Below are 19605 nucleotides of genomic sequence, written 5' to 3' on the forward strand. Positions count from 1 at the left end.
GCAGCAATGTTACGATAGACGGGGATACTTTCGAGGTGGTAGAAGAATTCGTCTACCTCGGTTCCTTGCTAACGGCTGACAATAACGTGAGCCGTGAAATACGAAGGCGCATCATCAGTGGAAGTCGTGCCTATTATGGGCTCCAGAAGAAACTGCGGTCAAAAAAGATTCACCCCCGCACCAAATGTACCATGTACAAGACGTTAATAAGACCGGTGGTTCTCTACGGACACGAGACATGGACGATGCTCGAGGAGGACCTGCAAGCACTCGGAGTTTTCGAGCGACGGGTGCTAAGAACGATCTTTGGCGGCGTGCAGGAGAACGGTGTGTGGCGGAGAAGGATGAACCACGAGCTCGCTGCACTTTATGGCGAACCCAGCATCCAGAAGGTGGCCAAAGCCGGAAGGACACGGTGGGCAGGGCATGTTGCAAGAATGCCGGACAACAACCCTGCAAAGTTGGTGTTTGCTAACCATCCGGTTGGTACAAGAAGGCGTGGAGCGCAGAGAGCACGATGGGCGGACCAGGTAGAGCGTGATCTGGCGAGTGTTGGGCGTGACCGACGTTGGAGAGCTGCAGCTGCAAATCGAGTATTATGGCGGCAAATTGTTGATTCAGTATTATCATGAATTTGATGTTAACTAAATAAATGAAATAAATGAAAATGAAGGTATGAAATAGCAAAGTAATAACATGTCTTGCTATTTAAATTTTACATTTTTCGATAGCTCCATGATGTAATAGCAAATCTTGTTATTCAGTTATTTTCCCAGCTAAATCAACAATACCAACTCAATACCTAACTTTGCTCAAATACCTTCCTTTGTTATTGTGGTGTTCTCATAACATTGCATAGAATAATATAGCTATACCAACTTGAAGTATTAGAGCACAGGTTGCTCTTTGCACGGTATTTGTAAGGTATGCCCTTCTTCTCGGGTTGTAACAGTAGATTAGGAAAAATCTCAAGCCAGCAAAACTATGGGCCAACCATCTGGATATTCTCGAACCGGTGCCGATTGGGAGGACATTTCTAGAACAATCATATATTGAGGAAATTGTTCAATGAACAATCCCGCAGGACCATCTCCATGATTTTTTTTTTCACGATTTTATTCTGTTAATATTATGGAAAGCACTTCATGGCAGAAATTCCTTTTATGAGATCCGCAGTAGTTCTTCCAAAGTTTTCTCTGAGAATTCTTTAAAAGGTATTGTCTGTTTCAGAACCTTCTCCACGATTACCTCCAGAGACGCAGCCAGAAATTCCCTTGTCAAATCAAATCCAAAAGTTATTTTTCCTGGAATTTTGTGGGTTGAATAGTTTTGTGGGAATTCCTTGAATGGTTTCAGCAAGATAATCCATCAAAGCTAGCTCCAGAGATCTCATTGGAACGAGTTCCTGCCCGTGTATTTGAGACGTTTTCAGAAATACCTCCAGAAATTTTTCTTGGGTCTTCTTCAAAGCTTGCTCGAGAATTTTCTCATAAAAAATTATTTTGTAACGAGTCCATGTTTTTTTTTTTTCGGCAATTCCTTCAGAAATTCCACCTTCATGGATACTTTGGGATACACCTTTAAGAATTGCTACGGACGTTCGTGCTTGTAAGTGTTTGTGAACAAATTTCTCCAGAAACATTATCGGAATTTCCGCCTGGATTTTTTATTTAGGATTTTTCCAAGAATTCTTCAATAAGTTTCTCGAGAAATTTCAGGAATTTCCCATGGAACTCATCCAACGGTTTTGCAATTCAGCAGACCATTTTTTAACTGAGATTCTGAGACTCCTTAAAAGATTCTTGGAGAAAATCCTTTGGGGATTTCCTCTAGAAATCCAGTTTTTTCAGGAACTCTTTAAGAAGTTATGGTTGGACGTTAAAAATTATTCGATATATTTGGGAATTCTTCAAAAATTCCACCAGAATTTCTCAAGAGATTCTTCCAGAACCAGAGGTTCCAGAGGTTCCAGCAAAGATTGCTTAGGATTTATTCAGACCATTCTCCAAGTATTTATATTCAAAATTTTCTCAAAAATGTACTAATTCCAGATTCCTTCAGAGCTTCTCCGGAGAATCTCGCAAAAATTTCAGCAGAAATTTCTCCATAATCTATTCATAGGCATTTTTCAAGAAATTCTTCTGTAATTTCTGAGTTCTTCCAAGGATTCCTTCAAAAAATCCTCCAGGGATCCCCCAGAAACTTTTCGATGGATTTCTCCAAAAATTCCTACCATTTTTTTTGTCTACAATTTCTTCAAAAAATTCGAAAGAAAGTTTTAGTTGGAATTACTTATAGAGTTCCTTCAAAAGTTTTTTTTTTAATTATTCTTGGAATTTTACCAGAACATGCTTCATCGATTTCTATCCAGGAATCCATCCAAAAAAATTAAAAAGAATTTATTTTGGAAATCTCCAGAGGTATAACTATTTAGGAGATTTTAAAGCGATTTCTTTGGACTACCATCTAAAATATTCTATTGAAGTTCATTCTTCTAATCTTTCAATAATTCTTCCATTACTTTTTATGCAATTATTGGAAGAAAATCGGAAACAAATCCTGAATGAATGTCTGAAACAGTTCCAGGAGGAATCTCTGAATGAATCGAAGAAAAAATCTGTCCAAACCGCAGAAGCAATTTGTTAACAAAAAAAAAACTCGTAAAATTTTCTGCAGAATCATTCGAAGAAGTCCCTCATTTCAAGGAATTTGCAGAAAAACATTTGGAAGAATTTCTAAATGCAGTTTGGTAGGATTTTTAAAAACAAAATTTTCAGGTGTTTTCAAAAAACTCCACGGGAAAACTTTTGAAAAATTCCCTTGCCGAAGTAACATTTTTAAAGGATTCCTTGAGAAAAAAAAAACCCAGAAAAAAAACTTCTACAAATTATGGGAGGTACTCTTGCATGAACTTCTAGAGGAATATCTGAAGAAATCTCAGGTGAGTTCTCGAAGGAATCTCACGAGGAATTTTTGAAGACATCCTGGAGGAATATTTGAAGAAACTTCCTTGATGGAGTTCCCAGAAAAGTTAATTTATGATATTTTGGAGAAATTGCTGGAGCAATTTTTAAAGAATATTCTTGGAGGTTTCCTGCAGGTTTTCCTGGAGTAATCTGTAGAGGTTTTTCTAAGGCAATTCCTGTAGGAATGCCTGGAGAACCAGCTAGATAAGCTTCTGTAAAGATTACTAGAAGAAATTGGGAAAGTTCTAAAGATGTTCTTGTAAAAATTCCTAGAAAATATTTCTGAATAAACTAATTGAGGAAACCGTGCAGAAATTCTTAGACAAATTTCTAAAGAAATGCATTCTTAAAGAAAATCCTGAAGGTACTTCCGCAGAAATCTCTGAGGGAATTCCTGTTGGAATGACTGTATTAAATAATGCGAGATTCTCTGAGTAGTAGTCCTGCAGGATTCTCCAACTGAATCCCTGGAAAAACTTCTGGACACATTCCTGCGAGACTTTTCAATGGAATTTTCGATGAAATTTCCCAACAAATCTGGTGGTCTTCTTGATGAAACAATTGTACCATTTTTTTTTGAAAATCCCATGAAAATGAAGAAACCACAGGAAGACTTCCTTAACGAATATTTGAAAGAATTTCTGAAAAAATCCCAGCGAAAAATTCTAGAGGAAGCCATGGGGACATTAACGAAACATTTTATTATCGAATCCCTACATAAATTTCTTAAGCAATTTCTGGAGGAGTGCCGGATGGAATCTGTGGAAATCTGCCTAAAAGACTGATTGGAGAAATTTGAAAAGTAATTCTTGAGGGAATGTCCTATGGAAGTTCTGGGGATATTTTCCAACAACCGCTCGGAGAAATCCCGAAGCAATCGCGGAAGAATTTTTGGAAGATTCTTTGGAAAAATTCTCCGCGGAAATTTTTAAAAGAATCCATGGAATTATTTCTGAAGAAGTCTTGGATTTTCTTCCAAAATTTTCTCATATTTCGAAGTTAGCCTATGTTTTATTTCAGGAACTCTCTCACAAATTTCCTTATTTGAAATATTTCTTTAAGGATTGCTACAGAAGCTCGTGCATGTTTTCTTAAGTATTTGTGAATAAAGTTCTCCACAAACAATATCCTGGCGGAAATTTTTTTCCTCAGGATTTCTTCAGAAATTCTTCAAGAAATTGTTAAAGAAAGCCAGGGAATTTCTCCTGGAATCCTTCCAATGGTTTTGTCAAATGCGATTCAGCCGGGTTTTTTTACTGAGATTCCGAAATTTCTTAAGAAGTTTTTGCCGATACTCCTTTTGGGATTTCCTTTAGAAATCTCTTTTTCCATGAACTCTTCAAGAAGTTATTGTAGGACGTTCCCTTAGCAATTTTTAGATATATTTAGGAATTATCTTAGTAATTTATCCACAAATACCATCAGTAAATTCTCAACAGTTCCTTCTAGAAGTTCCTGCGAAGGTTTCTCCAGAGGTTCCTGCAAAGATTGCTAAGGGTTCATTTAGACCATTCTTCAAGCATTTAATTTTAACATTTTCATAAAATGTTCTAAAACAAGATTCTTTCAGAACTTCTCCAAAAAATCTCGCACGAATTCCAGCAGAAATTTTCCCAGAATGTATACTTTGGCATTTTTCATGAAATTCTTCTGTAATTTCTGCGTTCTTCCAAGAAATTCTTCAAAAATTCCTTCAGGGATCCCCCAGATGGATTTCTCTAAAAATTCCCACCATTTTTTTGTGTACAATTTCACCAAAAATTTCAAAAGGAAGTTTTTGTTGGAATTACTTCTAGAGTTCCTCCAAAAGTTTCTCATAAAGTTTTTCGAAGAATTCTACCAGATATTGCTCCATGGGTTTCCATCCAAAACTCCACACAAAATAGAAATTTGAGAGGGTGCTGCCAACTCCGAATACGATTTGAGACGAAATTTGTCAATGGGCGTTTACTTTTGGGGCAACGATGTTCACAAGTGGATTACAGTCTCCACGAGAGTTTAGAAAGAGATGAAAACACCACAGAAAGTGTCGATTAAGAGTACATTGCAAACCGTTCTATCGGCGGATTTTCCATCATATGTACCACAAGAAAAGAAAAACGGGAGATGAAGTGATATTTTTCACAAGGGAAACCAAAAGAACTGTGAAAAGCTGATTTTTTTCTATATGGCGTTTATTTAATTATGAACTTAAGCTCGATACATAGAACTTTTTTATACTTAGGTCTATATTATTCAATAAATATGAACATTATTATTTCGAAAGTTATGGAATTTTCTTCGTTTTTTTGGAAGCTCTTTCGATTTCAGTTCGGTACATTGCCTCAATGATGTCATTTGAGATATTTTGCTGTTCAATAATTTTTGCGGTAAGATTTTGCAGCAGGTCTTCAATTTTTTGCATTCTGTTACTCATATCAGAGACTTGTTGATTGTTCTTCAGTATATTTAGCTGGCCTTCAATGTTTTGCATTCTTTCGGAAACTTGTTGATAGTTTTTACGATTTTTGTTGAGATTATTCAGCTGACCTTCAATATTTTGTATTCTGGTACTCAAATCAGAAATTAGTTGATTGTTGCTCAAATTTTTCAGCTGCTCTTCAAGTTTTTGTATTCTGTCACTCAATTCCGAAACTTGTTGATTACTATTCGGTATTGTACCTTCGCTTTGGCTTAAGCTGGAGTTGAAATTGGAAACCTGATGCTGCTGTAGCTGATGATTTGGTGGTGAACAATCCAACACGAAGTCACCGACGCTTTTTTCGTCACAATATGTATGGAAAAAGAGCCGTATTGACTTATTCTTTAAACGATCTCTCCAAGCGCAATTCAATGGGTTTCCACCAATCAATAGTTCTTTAAGCGCAGGAAATTGATGAATTGCAAAATGTGTCAAATTGTTACGTCGGAGAAGAAGGCGGGAAAGAGTAGGCATGTCCCATTTGCAGACGTCAAAATGTTGAAGTCGATTATTGTCAAGATACATTTCAGTGAGCGATGGCAAACTCACCGGACCGTCACTGTAAATGTGTTTTATTTTATTAGAAGAAAGAAAAAGTTTTTTCAAATTGTTCAACCCATTAAACTGGTCCATTTGAACTGTTTCTATCAAATTTTCATCAAGATTTAAATATGTCAAATGTTTTAACCGATTAATGTTCTCTGGGATTTGTGTCAATTTTGATTTCGTACACGTGAAATGACCCAGTTTGTAGAACACATCAGGTTTAATAATCACATTTTCAGAAGATGTTTCGCGTAAAGAAATATAGTCTAACCTGGGATTTATGTGGATTGATTTAACAGATCCACCTTGAAATTTAATTAGCTTGCACTTCTCAAATGGCTCAGTGAAATTATATGGCAGTATGTCCACTATTGCATTGTAAAAACTGTAATCTGTTTTATATTTTGGGACTTTTCCTATCGAGGTTGCATCAGCAGGCCAGTTGAAGTCATATATATCAATTGAATTTTCCCATTCATCTGACACAGTGAAAGGTTTTATGCCGTTCAGTGAAATCATCACAATTAGTCTGCAAGAGGTATTTTAGAATCAATATATAAAAAAAACAATAATATTTTCCACAGTTATACTTACATAGCCAAAATTACCTGCATCCTGAATGAATTTTCGACCGACTTCACTTTCACTGGTAGAACTGATGTTTGATGTTTGAGGAGTTGTCCCGATCGCTTTTTATACGTTTGCGGTGATTCAGAACTTCAGAGTAGCATTAGGGTGGTGCGGTATTTCAGCAAAATGGTTCTCTGATTGATTCCGCTTTTTGTTAGGAGTGAATATTATGTGATTTTTTTTTATTTGTAAACAGTGCTGACTTCCGAGTGTGCTACCACTTATCAGATAAAAAGCATGCCAACGCAGAGTCGCATGGGCGTGAATTCGTTGATTTTAATTTTATATTTTCACTTTGTTCGCTGCATTCTTTGGGTTGTGGTAGTTATGCAACTGAACAGCATGTCTTAGTATTGCATTCGAACAGCGATGGAACGTTGGATGGATGCATATCAATAGGTGAGCTCGTTCCATGCTATTGTTTTTACATTCAACGTACGGTCTAGATTATTTGAACAACAATTGTTTAAGTATGGTAATTGTAGAGGTGTTAAGTTGTATTTATTCAAACAAAATTGAAATGACCAACGCTGCATATGCCGGAGTGAACTCCTTGTCAATATAAATATATAACGTGACTTACAGCGCTTGATTAAGCTGAGAACTCTCAAAGCTGTTCATTGTAAACGGTAGTCAAGTCCCACGCTCCGTTTGTAGATTTCTTGTACATTCCCGATTGTTCTGGTGAATCACGGCGCACAACTGCAAATTGTGAGGTCAGTTAAATTCATGTTCATTTGATTACCTTGCTTGGTTACCATGCCGCATCGCGGCAAATCTTCATGAAAAAAGAAAAATCTTGGAAAGCTGAAGTTAATTCAAAAATTCAATAATAAGCATCGACTGAAGACTAACCTGTGGTTTCTGGTACCACAGTGATTCATAACTTCGTATTCGCTCTAAAAATCGTTTAACATTCTATTATACACTGGTGAGACTTCCATCGACCACGCATTCGATGATTGTTTGGACACAGAACAACAGATGTATCACTTGGAACAAAATGCGATTAAAATCATCGTCACGAAAACGTAATGAGCGTAATGAGCGAGAGATTTGCGAACTACAAAATATTTGAATTATCCGTTAAAAAAGGAAACGATGGGAAGTAAGTGTAGTAAGACGACTGTTTGTCTGTGGTTTGGAGTTCATGTCTTTCTTTCGTTTTGAAGTTTACCACTAGTGCCTTTTGTATCGCAAAAGCGCGTTTTGTGCAACATGTGCACCAGAAATGATGAAATATTGCAAGAAAACCTATCTTGGTGGTTCGTCTGTTTATCTGTACAACGCCTATATATACAGCCATTGGTTGTGGTGTAGATATGATTATGGTCAAAGTGGCGTTCATAGAAAAACAAACAAAAATATACTCTTTAAGCACATCAAATTGAGAAAAAATAAGCTTGACACTCTTTAAGCGTTCTGACTAGAATTACATCGAGTAAAATTATTACAATTATATTAAAATAAAAAACTTCAGATTTGAGTTTTCCATCCAAGCGCGGTCCACCCTAGGTTTGATCCTATGTGGTTTATGCATAGGCGGCGAGAAAAAAAAATCATCGGCGAGAATTGCGATAACAGCTCTGACCGCACAATGGGATCAATTCAAAGTCCGAAATTGAAATCGTTTCAATCCAACGGAAAGTAAATGTAGCGTTGTTTGCACAATTGACGAACACAGCACAAAGTTAGTCTCACTTTTGCAACAAAATAAACGACGCATAGATAAGAACAATCTTTCGAGAGGTAGCTCGAAAAATTTTTCAAAGCTCAGACTCTCATGGTTTAGTTTTCAAAATGATGAAAGGCATCATATGGTTTTTTTTTGTGTTGTAAAAGATAATTTAAAAATTCAAAACAAATATTTTAAAGCATAATTTAATTTCAAAACTTTACTTATATCAACCTACAATATGTCCTTGTGTTTTTAACTGAACCCACTGTTCGTATCGGGAATTTTTGGAACTTTATCTCAACCCGAATTTGCAAACATACATATGGCATTGCAGTGGAGCAGCCTCAAGTATAAAACAAACATACCGTAAAATGGGGTAGCATTGATCAGCAGAAACTTGCTCATGAAATTTTAAAATCACCATTTTCATTAAATCTGTTTCTGATCACGAACTTTGTTTTGGTTAAACAGCTCAAGCTACGAAGAGATATGGAGTTCATAGAAATCGAGTTTCATGAATGTTTAAATGAACCGATTATTCTTTACTGTTTTTCTTATCGCAGTTTGATACATTTTCAAAAATCCACGTTTTGCATGAAATCTACAAACAATGTGGAACTCAAAATTCCTCTACCAGCTACACATGACTTCGAATCGATCAACTTTATAGGTGAAACTTGAGAATAAACTCCGATAGAAAATTGACACATCTCTAGGTATTATTTCTAGTTTTGATATTTTTTAATTTTAATTTTATTTTTTTTTTCAAATACCTCCAAATGTTTATGACCACTTGGACTTTTGGCATCAACTATGAATTTGGGGACCCGATTTAAACTTGTACAGGTATTGTAACAGAAACAAATACTGACTACTTGGGTGATCAACAGTACCCCATTTCCAAATCAGATGATAAATTGTACATAATCAAGTTTTTTTAATGCAAAGTAAGCTCGGATTACGGTTCTTGTGAACAACTGGGCCGCTGAATACTCGCACTTTTCCCTGCGAACAAGTTAAATATGCAAACACTAATCTAGTGCAGCATGCAAACATTCAATCTGGATCTGCCTCCTGCTGCACTTCCAAAGTTACCCACTTCTAGGGTTCTTAAATGCCTTTTTTTTCGTTTCCTAATTTCTATGTCGAGCAGCAATGTTTGATAATATGTTTATTGCGAATGAATCACTTGAAAAAAATAAACTGCTTCGCCACACATCAACTAGCAGATAACAAGCCACCATTCGTGCTGGAGCGACTTGAACTTGAACCACATCTGGGAAAAGGATAGACGAAAAAAAATCCGTTCACACATGTTACACTAGTTTACAGCACTTTGGAACTCGGTAAGCCGGTGATCATTTTTAGTGTACAATCCTGCTCTTAGTTTGAAAACGTGATGGAAAAAAATACTAGAGCGGTCATTCTTTCGACTCTCCATACAAGGATAACAATTTGAAACCCATTTTTGTCCTATTTTCAAGCAAGGTTGTTCACTTCATGCATCTTATGCTTCGTAACCAATGCTCAGATTGAGCTGAAATGTTCACTTTTACTCGCTTACAACTCATTTTTAGCATGAACGCTGTGAAAGATTTTTTTTTTTGAAATTTTTTTTGAAAATTTTGCCAAAATTTAAAAAAAAAGCTGACCAATTTCTCGACTTTCATCGATCCGACGAAAAAATCGTGTTCAGATGTTCTAAACACATTTTATTCAGTTTTCTATTGATGCAAAAAGATTGAAGATTGACTGACAGGCAAGGCAATATTTTTAACTTTTAGTAAATTCCATGTTTTATAATACTGTATGGTTTGATTTTCAGGTAAAACTCAAAAATTGTCCACTTAAAAAAACACGGTTTCGAAATCAGCACGTAATTCGTCATCAAAACCAATGCCGTTGATAGAAGTTCACCACTTTCGTTTTATTTTGTGAACTAGTGTTATCTTTCCTCGTATAGAAAAGGAAGAACATTATGCTGCCAGTCGTAGCCAACTCATTTGGTGGGGAAATTTCAGTCGACTTGCTCACTTAGAATCCCCAGAATCGAACGGCGGATTCCGTTCGGGAAATGAAAGTTAATTTTTAAGTTACTTGATTTGGATGTTACAAGAATACCTGCTTCAAGTAAGGTGGAACTGAATGAATTTCTTCACTTTTTGGTTTTTGATTTTCTTTTTGCCTTTCTCGTACACCAAGGTGTACCGAAAGGCTATATGTTCACTCCAAAAACGAAAATTTGATAGAGCCTCCGGAGGGGTCAAGTCTTATATACCAATCGACTCAGCTCGACGAATTGAGGTGATGTCTGTGTGTGTGTATGTGTGTGTGTGTGTATGTGTGTGTGTGTGTATGTGTGTGTACAAAAAAACTCACATCACTTTTTGGCAGTAAACCTCAACCGATTTTATTGACCGACGGTTCATTCGACGCGGAATCTGGTCCCATTGTTTCCTATTGAAAATGGTTCAGATCGGTCCAGCCGTTCCGGAGTTATGGCCATTTAGGTGTTCCGGACCGGTACCCCAGGAGGGGGCCAGATATGAAAACGCTATAAACCCATCCATGCGGCACATCAAACTACGGCATTTTCGATAACTTGATGAATGGTAAGCAGAAAAATAGTCTCAGACCATATCTGAACCGGTAGTGTCCCGGAACCGGTTCCGGGTGTCCCGCCGGAAGTGACCAAACATAAAAGTGAACTAAACGCATGCATGCGACATATCAAACCGCGGCTTTTTCGGTAACGAGGTGAACAGTAAGCAGGAAAACATTCTCAGACCATATCGGAACCGGTAGTGTTCCGGAACCGGTTGCAAATGTCCCGCCGGAAGTGGCCAAGTATTAAAGTTAACCAAACCCATGCATGCGACATATCAAATAGTGGCTTTTTTGATATCCTGATGAACAGTAAGCAGGATAATATTCTCAGACCATATCTGAACCGGTTGAGTTCCGGAACCGGTTCCGGGTGTCCCGTCGGAAGTGGCCAAATATAAAATTGAAATAAAACCATGCATGTGACATATCAAACCCCAGCTTTTTCGATAACCTGATGAACAGTAAGCAGGAAAGCATTCTCAGACCATATCGGAACCGGTTCCAGATGTTCCGCCGGAGGTGGCAAAGTATAAAAGTTAATTAAACCCATGCAAGGGATATATCAAATCGTGGCTTTCTCGATATCCTGATGAACAGTAAGCAGGAAAATATTTTCAGAACATATCTGAATCGGTTGTGATCCTGAACCGGTTCCGAGTGTCCCGCCGGAAATGGCCAAATATAAAAGGGAAACAAACCCATGCAAGCGACACATCAAATCGCGGATTTTAAGCCATCTTGATTTGACAAAAAAAAGTTTCCGGCCTTATTGGGGACAACCGGTAGTGTTCCGCAACCGATTACGGTTGCCCCATCGGAAGTGGTCAAATGTAAAGGAGAACCAAACCCATAAATTCGACACATTTAATGACTTTTTAGGTAAGCTGATGAACGGTTAACAAAAAAATCATAGACCATACTTTGGAAAACCAATAGTGTGCCGAAACCGGTTCCAGGTGCCCCGACGGAAGTGGTCAAATGGAGAAAAAAAACCAATCGCATATACGCAGCACACTAAATAACGGCTTCTTCGATAACGCGAAGAACGGTCAGCAAGAAAATAGTCTCAGGTCAGTAGTGTTCCGGAACCAGATTCGAGTGCCTCGCCGGAACTGGCGAAATGCACGAATGAACCAAACCCATACATGCATTACATCAATTTGCGACTTTTTAGGAGAACTGATTAATAATTTGCATGAAACTTGTCTAAGATTACATCAGGGACAATCAATAAGTGGTAAAATGTGAACCGAAAGTTGTAAATGTGAAATTGAATAAAATCCATGCGTGTCGTACCATAAAACCACGCTAATTCGACAATAATTGCTGTCAAATTACCTGTGTAAACTTTCAATTCGATAAACTAACTCTGTTTTAGTTTTGTTTAGATTGTATGATTTGTTGTTGAACACAAATCTTACAGATATTGTGGTGGTACGAATTGATAGCTTGTACATTTTACGATTGTTGGCTTCCGAGGTTCACTGCGGTTGATCACCAAACGGATCAGGTGTCGGAATGCACCAAATTAGAACTTTCGGAAGAGGAGCCGCTGCGGGTGTAAGTAACATCACAATATCGTATCATTTGTATTTACAGTGTATGTATTACACTGTGACATTTGATCATTTTTTAATTCAACAAATTTCGAATGCGCGGGGTACAAGTTAAAAAGTGTCTTATTAAAGAGTGATGAATACGCGGGGTTTGACAGTACATCAAATAGCAGCTTTTTTGATAACTTCTTCTTCTTCTTTATAGCTCGACGTTCGCATTGGAACTTGGCCTGCCTCTCTTCTACTTAGTGTTCTTTAAAGCACTTCCACAGTTAATAATGGAAGGGTTTTCTTTGCCCGCCATTGCATGAATTTGTATATTGTGAGGCAAGTTCAATGATACACTATGCTCAGGAAGTCGAGAAAATGTTCCCGACAGGAACGGGAATCAAACCCGCCGTTTCCGGATTGGCGATTCATAGCCTTAACCACTAGGCCAACTAGAGACCCTTTTTTGATAACACGATGATCGATTCGTAAGAACATAGCCTCAGACCATATTTTAGACAACCGGTAGTGTCCCGAAACTAGTTCTGGGTGTCCCACTGGAAGTGGTCAAATGTAAAAGTATGTGTACCAATGCATAAGATAAATCAAATCGTGGTTTTTTTAGGTACACCTGATGTACGTTAGCAATGATATTGCCTAGCTAGGCTACATTCAGCTATTCCAATCATTACTGCAAAGCACATCGGCCACATGCCTGAATTCAAAGCTTCCTGGAAGATATAATCCAAGCCCAGGGATTATTCTGTTCTTGCTCACTTGTAATAAGCTTAAAATAGAAGCTCAGGTGCGCTGGTTTTGTTTACAAAGAGATGTGTGCCCTCAAAATCGTTAGTAGGTGCCAAAGTCGGCCATTGTGGCGGCCATATTGGGATTCTAACAAGTCTGTCCTTAAACTAACCGATAAAAAGGGTAACAATGAGGAATGAGTAGAGTGAGACGTCTGTTTGTCTGTGGTTTACTTTTTTGTTCATTCCTTGTCAAATATTGGATCCCGAGTACAAGGGTATAAGGCCAAAGTCATGTTTCCCAGTTGTTTGCAATAACACTGGCACATGTTAGCAGCAAGATTTTACCAAAAACCAACTCCCTGGTCGAGGAACAGCTATACAGTGGTACAAATTCGTTTATACGCACGCACTTCTCAAATTATTCAGTTTATATGTTTCTGCATACAAAAATATGATAAATGCGCTCTAAGTATTACTTGTATAGTACTTGTACAAATGCATATTGATATAAGAAATTGTGAATCAGTTTTTCAATAACAATTGTGTAAAAAAAAACAAAAAAAAGTGCGTTTCAACGAAATTTCCTCCAAAAATAAGATAGTTATTTCCTGATAAAAATAAAACGAATTGAAAAGAATTATTTGTCACTCCGGCAGATATTATATTACGTGATTGTCTATCAAAATTTATACCAATAAAATACAGATGAACTGCAAGTAAAATTTACCGTTCAAAAATGAAGTGCGTTTAAACGAATTTGTACCACTGTACACAAATTGCCGACAATGAAGTGTTTGGGCATCCCAGACACTCCAAACCGGTTTGTGTGTCCTTGCGCCTGGGGACATGATCTGTTTTCGAAGCCTTCTTAGTTTCAACGACACTCACAGGAGGCGTCTGGGCATAGGCAGTGTTACCAGATCTACGGAAATTTCCGTAGATCTACGGAATTGAGCCTTTTCTACGGATCGACGGATCCGTAGATTAAATTTGCGGAAAACTCGATTTTTCTACGGAATCCTACGGAAAGTTACGGAAAATCTACGGATTTTGCAGCGGAATCTACGGAACCAAAATTCTGAAATTCTCCCCCCCGCTCATCACTTTTCATCTACGGAACTACTTGCGAAAAAATCTGACATCACTGGGCATAGGTACTAGCGTGGTTCAAAAAATCGTTTTTGCTCCACACCGCTTATTCGATTCCTAACCAGATTATATGCCTTCTCACAAAATTTGAGCTCATTTGGTTGAAAATTGAGACTGCACAAGCCCGTCAAAGTTTGTATGAGAATTACTATGGGAAAACGATGTTTTTCATTCAATCGACCGTAGCATTTCCACAAGTGCCCTATTGGGTTAGTCGACCCTTGGTAACACTAGGCTACTCTATCAGCTACAACTTTGCCGAAGACCGCATTCAAATCGGACGCCTCATTAATTAGTTATCGATTTGTATCCAACTGGGCAAACTTTAACTATGATCCTCCAGCTTCCCAGCAGGCAACATTGCTGCATATGGCGCCAAAGATAGCACACTGAAGTCATGGCTACTATGTTCCACTGCAGAATGCAGTGATGCCCACCGAATAGTTTAACCATCATGAGTAAAGATTTCGATTCTGGATAAAAATCGGTAACTAATTAATGAGGCGTCCGATTTGAATGCGGTCTTCGGCAAAGTTGTAGCTGATAGAGTAGCCTAGGATTACCAAGGGTCGACTAACCCACTAGGGCAGTTGGGGAAATTCTACGGTTGATTGAATGAAAAACATCGTTTTCCCATAGTAATTCCCATACAAACTTTGACGGGCTTGTGCAGTCTCAATTTTCAACCAAATGAGCTCAAATTTTGTGAGAAGGCATATAATCTGGTTAGGAATCGAATGAGCAGTGTGGAGAAAAAACGATTTTTTGAACCACGCTAATAGGTACTGGTAACTGCAACCCAGATTGTAAGCCATACTACCATACTACTCTCCTTCTGGACTGAGATCCCTCCGATCGCGATAATTAGATAGGCGTAATTTTTACCTCGGATAACCAGCAGTGCATAAAGTTTGTCAACAATAGAAGAACAAACTCAACAAATAAAATGGGTCCCTAATCAACATTGTACCACTTTCTGCCTTCCAGTCGTCTTCCATGCTCAAATCAAAACACACACCCACCAACTGCATAGAAAAGGTATGATACCTAAAACGATAGAAAGTGAAAACGGGTTCCACTTACCTCGACTGTTAGCTGCGCTTTAGTCCTGCGAGTGGCAAAGATTACTAGCTTCCGGCCTTAAGAATGACACGGCCAAAAGAGCATTAGTTCGGCTCCTCTACTAGCTTCCAAGCGTGTATTTTACCTCACGGCGGTGCGGACATTCCTGCGTCGGAACACAACAGCAGCAGCTCGAATGTTTTGATTTCGCGAGGAGGTGATTTGCAGCGACGAATCTCTTCCTCACGACGGCGACAGCTCTCCGCGCAAGGTTGCCGGTGGTTCTTCCTTCTTCTATGGCAATGTTCTCGTGATCAATACTTCCGATGCCGGATTCTCTTAAATGGCCAGTTTTTCTCCCATATCGAAGCCTCTTCCACTTGAATGCAGGGGACTGTTATGATCTTCTTGTTTTCTTACCCAGCATTGAAACAATGCTGCCGTGTTAAAAGATAGGTTGTCAGCTTGAGCCGCAGTTATGTTGGCTACGAAAACATTGCATTGGTGGGATAGGGATGCCAATTCCTTGCTTGAATGTTGTTGGCGGACCCGTGCAAATGCCGCTGTGCGACGAACACTTTTCGGCTCCTTCAGGAATCGAACAATCAGCTTTCTGTCCATCCGACGGGCCGATCACCGTCTCCGGCGAATCCACGCAAGAGTGCCTACAATCTTACGATGTCCTACGATGGTTTGCTGGACAATACTCCGCACTCCACAGCACCTAAATCCGCGGTACACTACACTTTTTACGCTGCAGCAGCAAGCAAAACAAAAAATGACCGTGTCAGAGAGAAAAACAAACTAATTTTGACAGCCGCAGCATGCACAGAGCCACCTCGTGGGTGGTACGAGAGCAAGGAGAATACATTTTACTAAAAGTAAAATGTATTCTCCTTGGTACGAGAGGTGCATCTTGCACGTTAAAGTAGTTTAAACATATTTTTTTTAAATTCAGTCCAAAGAAGTTAAGTTTTTTATTAGGTATTTTATCATTGTTTATTACATAATTTTGTTTATTCGAATGCGGATTAAAAATTTTGATCCAGCAGTGGTGTCCATATTGCCGATGCGGTGAGAGCACGTCGAGTATTCAGCAAGTTTATGCTGATGGTGACGAATTCGAGCTTGTGTTCAAATGGTAAAGTCCCAAGCTGAGTTACAAAACAGGTTAAATATTCTTTTTTTTTTTTAAACTCAACCAATACCTTATAAATACCAACCTCTGATCTGATACCTCAAGTCAGGTCGAACATTTCAATAGGTCCTATCTGCATTTGAGAGGCTCTCTTTTTTCACTTTCTCTTTCAACTATTGCAATGTAATGGTACACTTTTCAACTATATTTGCAGTATAAATCAAAAGACGATTGTTTTGACCATCGTTCAATGCAAGGAGACAACCCAAGTAACAGAACTAGCTGAATAGCAGTTTCTTAAGCTAAAGTTTGCTTAACCGTTATGTGTCCGACAAACTTTTTGCTTTTTTCTACACCGTGCTTTTTAAATGGGCGCTGGGTACCCGGGTACCCTGTCGGTCACATAAGGGTTAAGAGTGGTTTGTTACACTCTTATACAGCAAAAATGTTTGTTGGGAATCATAATACAAATAAACAGGTGAGATATTAACTGAAGAGAGGGAAACGAAAGAGAGCCTCTCTTCAGCAGATTGGGCCTTTAGACATGTTTGGCCTGAAGTAGCTATTGTGATGTTCTTAGAACATCTAATACGATACCATCTTAATAACAATTTCAGTTGTTAGAGCAAAAGTTGGTATGGATATGGTATTTATTAGGTATTCGCTTCTGCTCGGGAGACTATATTTGGGAGACCCGGTGGTGCTCCGGAACCTGTTCCGGAAAGTAACAAAATGTACCATGCGACACATCACATCACGGCTTTTTTAATAACCTGAGGAATGGTTAACTAGAAAATAGGCTCATACCACATTAGATACTACTGGTAGGGTTGCACAACCAGCGTTTGATGCTTCGCCGGAACTACGAAAGTAAATAAAATCAATGCAAGCGATAAATATGTGTAAGAGAACAAAATCTTGACATATTAAACCCACATACAAACAGACGTCTCACTATACTCACTACGTTCTTATTTTAGACGGTCAATAAAATATAACCTAGAATGTGCAGAAAAAACTTTATCGAAGACCGCAAAGTGATCTGTGAATGTATAAAAAAATATATCTTAGCTTGTTGGTATCGTCTTGATATTGATCAGCTCCCAATGTTAGTGAAGGTACTCAAGCAGTCAACTGAGAAATCTGATATTATTCAGCTCTGCTTTAACGCTGAACACAACGTCGGAGTATGTGTCATCAATAAGTTTTAAGTCAATTCAATGATGGCTTTGATAAAATGCATGCTTTTCTTAAAAAATATCAGGATTCAGGAACACTTTGACTTACGTCGACGGAAAGATCGTGAGAACATATACGACGAGAAAGGCACTATCACCTCTAGGTGGATTAATTTAGGTTTTTTTTTTCAAATAACGGAGCAATGTTCTAAAAATTGGAAGAATCAAGGAATCTCATGATTTTTTGTACTGTTGAATAATGATTTTAAGTTTTACAAATACCAATTTTAAACTGTAAAATTGAATAAAAAAATCGAAACAAAATTATGAAAACAAAATCTTTGCAATGCTAATGAACGTTTTCCACCAAGAAAATATAGGAGAAACCTTGATCCTTCCTCCTAATGTCAATGGAAATCGATTTTGAAAACATTGCTTCGTTATTTATCAAAAAAAAAGTCGTAAACCAAGAAATGAAGAAATGCAACATTTATGATTTTAAAATGACAATCAAACTTAATTTTCCATAAAATCTAATGCCTAGGCCTGGGGGTCTTTTTTTTTTTTTTTTTTTTTTTTCTTCTAAACCATAGGGGGATAATCTGCTCAACAGACACCCTAACAGAAGGTTAGGGTAGTGTAGGTCTGACAGGCCGTCTTCTACAACAAAAGTAAAATCCAGGACTACTCTCTCCTCGTACCCACTAAACCATTCCTATGGTCGCCAAACCCTACGTCTCTCCGGAACCACCAAGAAGGTATTGCTTCAGAGAGGGGCTAGTGCACATCGCACCCACAAGGTTAGCTGCGTAGCCTGCAGCAACGAACATCGATGACTCGCTTTGGAGAGTCCATCACGGTAGCATGCTGGCGCTTAGCCAGTTTCCCGAGTGGTCCTCGCCACTCCCTTTGTCCTCGGAAGGCGGGCAGGGTCAACCCCGCCCGCGCCCTACTGCTGAGCGGACATCAAGAACTGATGCCCACGTGCAACCCGATCTGACCTGCCCGCAAGGAAGGGTATCACTACCCTTCAGGCCCTATCAGATGCACCCGTAGGTTGCAGACAGCAGGATCTCACCTACCCCGACCCTTGCCGGGGACCCCTTTCCAACCGCGGGCTCGGATCCAACCCAGTAGACCGACGCCACGACAGCACCGCTACCGGGACTTCCTCTCCGCGGCCACTTAATCGTTGTAAGGGTCGATCTCGACCGCAGGGCACCGGTATGACCTACGAAGCCGACTCCGAACCCCTGGACCACCTCTTGTACTGCATCTGGACTAGCCATTCTCCGAGTCCACGCGCCACCTCCTCTGTAGCTCCCAGACGATGTGGGTAATAGCCGTTGAAACGGCGTTCCAGCCAAACTCATCCCTACACATCCTCTGGACCAAGTTGTCCGGAGTTGTGTCTTCCCCGCATGTGGCAAGCATGCGGTCACGCATTGTGCGAAAACGCGGGCACACGAACAAAACGTGTTCCGCCGTTTCCTCTAAACCATTGCACACTGGGCATTCGGGAGAATCCGCATGCCCGAAACGGTGTAGATACTGTCGGAAGCAACCATGACCTGTAAGGACCTGTGTCAGGTGGAATGTGACTTCCCCATGGCGCCTATTAATCCAACTATCTACCCTCGGTATCAACCTATAGGTCCACCTTCCTTTGGTGGAGCTGTCCCACGCGCGCTGCCATTTGACCATAGAGGCCATCCTGACAGTCCTGCGTATGCCTCTTGTGCCGCGCATTTCGAAGCACTCCATGTCCTCACTGATAAGAATGCTGATAGGCACCATACCAGTAATGACGCAGAGAGCGTCGTGTGACACGGTACGGTACGCGCTCGCAACCCTCAGGCACATAAGCCTGTAAGTACTTTCCAGCTTCCGTCGGTAG

General features: G+C 39.2%; 1 protein-coding gene across 1 annotated transcript; it reads right to left on the reverse strand.

The window, feature by feature from the left end:
- Positions 1-4768: 4768 nt before the first annotated feature.
- Positions 4769-7138, reverse strand: LOC109397661 (uncharacterized). The gene is made up of 2 exons (XM_062846239.1): positions 6568-7138; positions 4769-6502 (listed from the first exon to the last, which is right to left on the reverse strand). The coding sequence occupies exons 1-2, from the start codon at positions 6585-6587 to the stop codon at positions 5233-5235; spliced, it is 1290 nt and encodes a 429-aa protein (XP_062702223.1). The 5' UTR covers positions 6588-7138; the 3' UTR covers positions 4769-5232.
- Between the last annotated feature and the right edge of the window lie 12467 nt (positions 7139-19605).

This window comes from Aedes albopictus, chromosome 1, assembly GCF_035046485.1.
Source record: "Aedes albopictus strain Foshan chromosome 1, AalbF5, whole genome shotgun sequence".
Classification (NCBI taxonomy): domain Eukaryota; kingdom Metazoa; phylum Arthropoda; class Insecta; order Diptera; family Culicidae; genus Aedes; species Aedes albopictus.

Excerpts from the sequence above, each read along its gene's own strand:
- LOC109397661 (XM_062846239.1), bottom strand. The coding sequence starts at position 6,587 with ATGCAGGTAATTTTGGCTAT. Across the intron at positions 6,503-6,567 it reads ATGCAGGTAATTTTGGCTAT|ACTAATTGTGATGATTTCAC; the intron begins GTAAGTATAACT and ends TACCTCTTGCAG.